At 41.8% G+C, this 8,505-nt stretch overlaps 1 protein-coding gene across 3 annotated transcripts in view; it reads right to left on the minus strand.

Moving 5' to 3' along the window:
- Positions 1-8,231, minus strand: part of ALG5 (ALG5 dolichyl-phosphate beta-glucosyltransferase) — a 46,684-nt gene extending 38,453 nt beyond the window's left edge. Inside the window, exons 1-4 of one of the 3 annotated variants that reach the window (XM_032294482.1) lie at positions 8,104-8,231; positions 3,871-4,042; positions 3,414-3,460; positions 2,027-2,095 (exon numbers count right to left, since the gene is read on the minus strand). In XM_032294482.1, coding sequence (XP_032150373.1) covers positions 2,027-2,095; positions 3,414-3,460; positions 3,871-4,042; positions 8,104-8,169 — 354 coding nt within the window. In that variant the 5' untranslated portion in view covers positions 8,170-8,231. The remainder of the gene's footprint in view (positions 1-2,026; positions 2,096-3,413; positions 3,461-3,870; positions 4,043-8,103) is intronic. The other 2 variants (XM_032294480.1, XM_032294481.1) reach the window with 2 other exon arrangements.
- Positions 8,232-8,505: the final 274 nt, after the last annotated feature.

Below are 8,505 nucleotides of genomic sequence, written 5' to 3' on the forward strand. Positions count from 1 at the left end.
TTCCCAGTGTGTTGGGATTATAGGCATGAGCCACCATGCCCATCCCAGAGGTGATTCTTAAAGTCCTGGCTGTCTCTTACTACTCCAGAACATGTAATATTTGTAGCTGTGGGCATTTTGTGATGATGGAATGTGTGAGACTGAAAATATGGATCCAGCAACCTGATCCTATTTAAATGCTAAGCTGATTCTGGAATCAACTATGTGCAGACTTCTTGGCAGAAGAGATAATTAAATTTCTTTATTATTTAAGCCACTCTATGATACAGTTCCTAATTGATAAAAATGTCTAACACCCAGTGCTCTAATCATTTGCTGCATATCTCCAGTATTATTAACACATGTGAACTCCTCCAAGGCAGAGAGTGGTCTTCACATCTTTGTATTTTAGTACCAGTCAGAACTCTTGACTCCTTAATAGCTGAAGAAATGTCTGTTCAAAGAACATTATTTTGTGGCCAGGTCCAGTGGCTCACACCTGTAATCCCAGCACTTTGGGAGGCCGAGATGGGCAGATCACCTGAGGTTGGGAGTTTGAGACCAGCGTGGCCAACATGGTAAAACCCCGTCTCTACTAAAAATACAAAAATTAGCTGGGTGTGATGATGCACGTCTGTGATCCCAGCTACTGGGGAGGCTGAGGCAGGAGAACTGCTTGAACCTGGGAGGTAGAGGTTGCAGTGAGCCAAGATCGTGCTGCTGCACTCCAGCCTGGGCAATTGAGCAAGACTCCGTCTCAAAAAAAAAAAAGAAAACAAAAACACTATTTGTGCGGTAGTTGTTTACTCTGGAACTGTCCAATACTTTATATTCATCATAGGACTCCAAAACCAAGAAGATAGAGTCATTGTGTAAGTAGCTAAGTGAACTAATGAGACTTTCCTATGTTAGGATGAAAACCTCCCTCTTGGTATCTAGCTTCAAGGAAGGAACACATTGTGGAAGCCACACCTGTTTGGAATGGACACACACTGAAGCTTTACAGCGTGGCCTTTAGTATACAGGGCAGCAGCTGTCACTCGGCCACCGTTTGTGAACTGAGTTCCTACTGCGTGGCTACTCGCCTTTTTGATATGTTGTTTGAGGATATAATAAACGTCACTGTACAACTGCAGCTTTCTCTTGTATTATACTTTGTGCCTCCTTAGTCTGAAAGGCCTCAAGAACAAGAGCCATATCTAAAATTTTCCTCACACCCCTCAGAGTGTAAGACATTAACCAGGGAATCCATAAATACTACTAAGCGGAAACTGGTTTTTTTGTTTTAAATAAAAACTTCTACTAAATATAATTTCAAGTTTCCATTTCCTTCCAGTGTTGGATCAGTGGGGTCAATTGCTTGTCTTGCCTGGGAGGGCATCTCTGATCCTTCCAGTAGAGCAGTGGACCACTCATAGGTCAAGGGCCGCCAAAAGAGTGCTCCTCAGGAGAAGATGCACAGCCTCAGCTGGGTCTAGGCTGCCTCTGTAATCTCAACAGCAAGTGTCCGAAGCTTGCTTTCCATGCCGTTTCCTTCATGTATCACTAAACTGCTGAGATGGCTTGTGTTCATGACTCTCACATCATACTCACCATTCAAAGTGCAGCACTTACCTTTCCTAAGCCAGATCCTGCCAATGCATTCTGTGCATGTGAAAGGACACACCTGATTCCCAGTGGCTGGTATGAAGGCAGCTTTCTATGTGCATGACTGCTTTAAAAATTATAAGGCAAGATGGAGCAGAAAGAAACTGTGCTTAGGGAAAAATGAAGCACAAATTGATAGGCAACGAAGGTTCCTACTCTCGAGGTTAGGAGGAACTGTGAATGGGCATGTTGCTTCCCTATCTGGTGATCTTCAAAGCTTCCCCGGTCTTATGGAGAAGTTCCATAAATGAAATCTGTTTTTTCTGCTATCTATGCTGTAACAATGGAGGGTGTTAGGCATGGCTTTAGGGTCCCTTGATGAATGAAAGTGAGATTTCATATGTGTAAAATTATTCTCTATTTTCTATCTACTGTCAATTCTAAAAGCAAGTGTATTTACCTTTGAAGTCTGATCTTTACTGCCATCATCAACTACTATCACTTCATAAGTGAATGCAGGATCTCGTTTCTGCAAGAAACGAAAAGAAAGTAACACAATTTGGCGTAGCTGCCATAAATTATTCTAATAAAATCATGAATAATTTAAAAAACAACTGCTTTAGTGTTGATACATATAAATTTAAATATAAATATTAAGGCACAAATGGCATAAAATAAAAAGGCTAATTAAAAAAAAAAGAGAGAGATCCTGGGTAGAGGTGGACAGTGACTATTGACTCAATCTCTCCAAGTCACCTCGCTGTCCCCGGTCTACCTTGTACCCTGGTGGTGGAAGAAGCCAGGTACTTGTGGTGCTACAGCACATTTTAGAGGCTACAAGTGTGCAAGAAAAAAGCTCCTGAGGTTTGAAGTTAGAGACTGCAGATTACTGCTTGGCTGCAGCATTTCTTAGCCTAATGACCTTGGGCAACGTAACTTTTTGGGCCTTTTTTCTTAATAAAAAAAGAGAGCAGAACAATCTACTCTATGTGGCAGATGTGAAAATTATAGGTAATTGGAGAGGTAGAAGCCTCATATATATTAAGGGCTCAATTCCTTTCTTCTTTTCTCTAAATTGAATTTTTGGAGTCAGTAATAAAGTAATACAGGTCTTTCTCTTTCAGTGAATCTTCTATTTCCCTTTTACACAAAAAAACCTAAAAGCAAAGTAAATCAAACCTTTTTTTTTTTTTTTTCCAAGAATTCACTTAATTCTTAATCTCTTCAAGGAGATTCCAGTGGCAGCTAATATTACAATAGAAGGCTGTGTATTATTCCCCTCTTACGTAGGGGAAAGAGGAAGAAAATGTGAGAGGAGACTCTTGAGAATATTGAAGAAATACAAAATCATTTCAACGTCAGTGTAAGTCTTTCAAAAATATCTCTTTTTTCTGTTCATTCAGACTTAGTTTTTCTGTTTATTCAAACTTAGTTTTAAAAAAAGAGAGAAGAATAAAATAAAAGTTAACAGCAAAAACAATATACAATATACCTTTTCTCATAAGTCACAAAAGTAAAAACAGCATTGTAGCATCATACAAAGTCTGCAGACATACACTGTCACTGAATTTTAAATATGTCATCAGGCAAGAGAGGATAAAAATGGGTAGGAGGGTAGGGAAACAGAAATTTCAGCTTCCTGGTTTGTCCCGGGTCACCCACTTGCCTCTGGAGGTAGCGTGCTACGTGCTGGACTTATGAATAGCAAAAAGCCGAGCAGCAGGCGGCCCAGAGATCGGGGTGCTGCCAGGACTGCCTCTCACAGTGCATCTAGTTTGGGGTCCACAAGCTGGTGACCTGGTCTAGCTTTAATTGGAGATATCATATTAAAAGAGAAAACATGATACCTGTCTCTTCTCTAGATAGCCCAGAGCTTCATCCATCATCACAGGCACTTAAAGAAAAAAAATATTAAAAATTGCTTTTGAAAATGATTTTCCAAGCCCGGCACATTCAGCTTACATACAGAAAAAAGTCCCAATAATCTAACAAGCCCCTCTGGTACTCTCTCAATGGTCATTCCCATCTGGAATCCTGCCTTCCGTCCACATCTTCCTAACTACCTCTTAGAACATTTATCAGTCCCCACTGCCTCAAGATGCTGCTCCTATTCATGACAGCTAATATTCACTTCCGTCTCTGCTGAACTGCAACAATTATCAACTGTGCACACAACACAGCCCACATCTATTAATGTTTTGACAAAGATAGCGAAGTCAAATACTTTACATTTCCTTTTCTTTCCAAACTACCCTTTACCAAAAAAAAAAAAAAAAAAAAAAAAAAAATTAAAACAGGGCTTACACCGTTTTTCTTCATTGTATGAAGGCACAACGACAGAAAGTTGTTTAGTAGGTGAGTCCCATATGCTGGGTAAAGTTTCTTTCTGGCCTTTGGCATTTAAGAAGAACTTCTCTTCTTCATGTTGATGGAGTGCTGGCATTTTTGAAGCGGTTATAAATGCAACAATGGAAATCTAAAAGCAGAAATGTTAAAAAAATTATGTTTTACAGATTTTTCTATATGTTAGAATATATCGTCTACTTTTCTTTTACTTGAATATTCACTCTCAGTTTTTAGTTCATTAACAATGATCTAGAGGTGACTCCAAAATTAAATAGTGAGTCCCCTAACTAGTCCCCTACTATGAACGGATGACTGTCCTTTTTTCTATCAGTAAGGTGCTGATGCCTTAGGAGGCTCTGTCTCTTCCTAGTCATCATTCTCCAGGCCTCCACATCCCAGCTACAATAGGGATCAGTCACTACAGGAAGACCAGTCTACTCTTAGATGCCTTAAAACCCTGATCCTTAGCATGTGTACACGCATAGACACACACACACACACACACACACACACACACGCACACGCATACAGTACGGTCGTATCCCTGCTTGGAATCTCTATGTGACAGGACAAATCCATTTTGCAGTGGAACGTACGGGGTGAGGCAGACTTCCCATCCAGGACCAGACAGACCCAAGATATAAAAGGAAGATTCCTCAGACTACCAGGTAGGGAAGAACAATGTTTAAGAATATGTTTTTGATACTTAACTCGAATTTGAATTCAGAATACAGCACTTTGTGAAGTATCTAACTTACAGGCTTCCGTATGCACTTGGGAGCTAAGCTTTGGAAATAACCATTCTTTTTAACATTGTTTGTATTGGCACACTTTTTGCTTTCAAAACAATCTATAAATTTTTGGAATGCTACTCATTTGTAATTTAATGACCAATTTTAATATCCTACTGGGTACATACTGAGAGTGAATACCTTTTGATTAGTGGGAGCATAGAGGCTACGTATCTAGAACAGTGGTGAAGAGTTCCTACTATGCACAGTAGTGTTTAGATTCATTTCTAAATTTAATTTCCTACTAAAAGCCGGCAGTGCTCCAAAGAGGATGAGTGATTTAGATCTGGGGCAGGAAATGTAGACTGGTGGAATACATATCATACCAGGAAGTGAAGACACTATCAAAGATTATAAGGGCTGTGCCAAAAGGACAAAGCAGTCAACCAACAGGGCTCTCACTGGCCTAGGATGTGAGGATCTGATCATCTTCCCACCTCCCCCAACTAAAAAAAAAATATTGCAATGAATCAAACCATGAAACATACTGTAAATCATAAATTCACAATGATACAGCTAGTGCTCGACTTACGACCACAGTCAGGACCGCGGACCGGTCGTAACATGATTTGGTTGTAAGTTGAAATGGTGCACGTGGAGATGGTAGTGCTGCTGGAAGCTGGTCTGCACTGTTGTACGCCCAGCTGGGCAACGTTTGCGCTGCCAGACGCGGAGCAGTCGTGGCTAGCGACTGTGATCGTAAAGTTGAATGGTTGTAAGTTGCATAGGTCGTAAGTCGATCAATACCTGTACTGAGAAGGGAGACCTAGGCATTTGGGATTCCCTCTCCCTCTGTCATCCACTGTGCATCTCAATAAAAGAGATAGCAGGCCAGCTGGCGCCTCCTGAATCTCCTTCCTGAAAACAACAGGCTAGGCCTTGGGGAAACTCTCCAGAAGGCACTATTTTTACTTAAAACAAGATCAAACCAGAAACCTTTTCACATGTGAGTCCTAAAACTGTAAACCGGAACCCTTTCATATGTGATTCCTGAAACTGTAAACAGAGGCCTTTTCACATGTGAGTCCTGAAACTATGAACCTAAGATTCTTCCACGTGTAACATTTAAAGTATAAGCCTATATAAAGGCTGAACCTCCCTTTGTTAGAGGAGCTTGGCTGTTAGGCACCTATGCCACCTGGCTCCCAGCTGAAATAAATTCCTTCCTCCTGTATTTGGTGTCCGAGAGATCCTTTCCTGTCACCGCTCCTTCTACAATACCAAAAATGAAAACTGGGTAAGATGCCAGGGAACCATCTCAGTATTTCAAAAATTTGCCTTTTATTTTGTCTTTTTTATGTATTAAAGGTATTTCAGGGTAAACAAATACCTGAGGATAAGATTCCTTTCATTATAAAATTCTAGGTAATAAATGAAGGATACAATGAGAATATTTCATTTTGCAACCCACAATGAAATAAAGCACTTAGGCAATGATCCTCAATGACTACTGAAACCACAAGGCTGATGACAAATTTCATAAACTGGTGGGTCTGGCTGGCAACACTTGAACCTGCAGGTCCATCTTAACACCAGAGACAATTGGCCTTTACATGACTCCTGATGGATGCGACATGAAAGAATCGAAGAAGCATCCCTCATGATTTTTTTCTTGATTAAAAAAACCATCAAGTATGTATCTGATCAAGTCTCTAGATCCTAACTACCAGTTTATGGGAAATTCGAGACAGAGGACGATGTTAAAAGGCATTAAGGGGGTGCATTCAGAGAAATCCAAATTGTGAGAAGTTCTACAGGTGGAATGATCATATTAAAGTCAAGGAAAAGAAGAAAAGGGGAGGAGAAACTGTTAACAAATTAAGAGACTCAAGACATCAACGGAGTACACTGTGTGGCACTTGTTTGGATCCTGACTGGAACAAACTGAGACATATATGAGAGAAGTGAGGGGATGTGAACTGAGGAGGAATTTGAAATCACAGAATAAACTCAAATCTGTGACCACTTTATTGTGGTATTTTTAAAAGAGAGACCTTATCTGTTAGAAATAAATGCTGAGGATTTAAAGATAAAATGTCTTCAAGTTGTTTTAAAATAATTCAGAAAGGAGCTGAGACTGTGATAAATAAGGAGAGTGGATACAGATGAAGACAAGATGAGGTTTTGAAAAATTATTTTTTAAATGATTTCTTGTTCTGGCCTTTAAAAAATCTAAGTTCTACTAATTGTGTGACATTTGAGTACATGAAACTCATTTCTTCAATCTGTTTCCTTCCCAGTAAAACAACGCTAATGATAACATATGTCATAGCGTTGTTTTAAAGATCTAATGAGATAATTCCTATTAAACCAAGTGCAACACTCAACATACAGTAAGTACTGCACTCAATAAATGGTAGCTCTTATCACTTGAAGCTAGTGGGAACAAATACCATCAGTACAATCTCATAAAATCTGTGCAGAAGATCCAAAGTAAGACAGCTTCGATCTAAGAATGTGTGAAACCACCACTTCCCACCCGGCACCCCGCCAAAACAAACAACAAACAAACAAACAAACCCGGTTTGCTCAAAAACTTCAAAAAACACAAAAAGCCCAAACCCTGAAATCTCCACTTGTCAGGGCAAGATAGGACTCCTCTCTCACCCAGATACTATCAACAAAGAAGTAACGATGCACTGCATTTTATCTGAACTGTAAATTCACACATCCTCTGAAAAGATGGCAGAGTGGCTGTCCTGGCAGTGCTGTCTAGGTGGCTAATCTGAATGTCAAGGAAGCTGAAATCCTCTCCACTTTTACTAACTAGATGGCAGGCTCATTCCAAAATATGTGGGAGAGAGTTCACTTGGCCAATTTTCTGCCACTTAACAATCAGCAAGGGCTTACAATGTTTTTGTTTCGAGAGCAATGGCAAAGAAAATCGAGTTTGAATTCTATGTGCCTTGTTTAGGGACAGTATATTGAGGGTGCTTAATTCTGGACCACAATGCTTCCCCCAATCCCCCGCCGACATGGTAATATTCCGAGGCCTGAGGCCTGTCTCTCTCGCTCACCCGTGGGTCTCATCGATCCACGGATTTATTCCCACTCTGTAAAGGATGGCAGTCGTCAGGGTACCGTCACCCCTATTTGCTTAGCCCCATCAGCAAAGGGGGCAGGGTAGCGAGCACACCCCTTCTGGAGACTCCAGACCTCCCCGGGTGGGGCAGAACTGCAGCGGCTGCAGGTCCCGGAGGGAGTCTGGGAGAGGTCGAGGCCGACAGAGCGGGCGGGCAGGGGGCGCGGGCGCCAGGGGCGAGGGAAGCGGCAACGATGCCAGGCTGGGTGGGTGCACCCCCGTGTGAAAAATCTTACGTCTCTGAGCACACAAGGAGATAAGGTTCTAAGGGAAAATTAAAGAACCCGGCCCGCGTCTGTCCCCAACCTCTGTTCTCACCAGTACGAGGGCTGCGGCCACAAGCACCGCACCGAGCACCGCCAGCTGCAGCAGGAGCAGAGCCATCCTCCATGCCGGGGCCGCTGGCCCTATCCGGCACCTACACACACACGGAAGTGCGACCGGGCCCCGCAGCCAGAGAGGCCTCGCCCGCCGCCCGCAGCACCACCGCGTGGCGAGGCGGAGAACCTGCCGCTCTCGAGCGCTCGGCGCCCAGGCGGTGGAGAGACGCGCTAAGGTTCCTTAGCACCGCGCCAGGTTTAGCAAGTATGCAAGATGTCTACTTAATTTGAATTTCAGATTAAAAAAAAAAAAAAAAACTAATCTTTTTTTTTAACAGCTTTATTAAGATATTTACATACTACACAACTCATCCAGTTAAAGGCTTCAGGTCTATTACAT

This window comes from Sapajus apella, unplaced genomic scaffold (assembly GCF_009761245.1).
Source record: "Sapajus apella isolate SASKATOON/1434 unplaced genomic scaffold, GSC_monkey_1.0 scaffold32, whole genome shotgun sequence".
Lineage (NCBI taxonomy): Eukaryota > Metazoa > Chordata > Mammalia > Primates > Cebidae > Sapajus > Sapajus apella.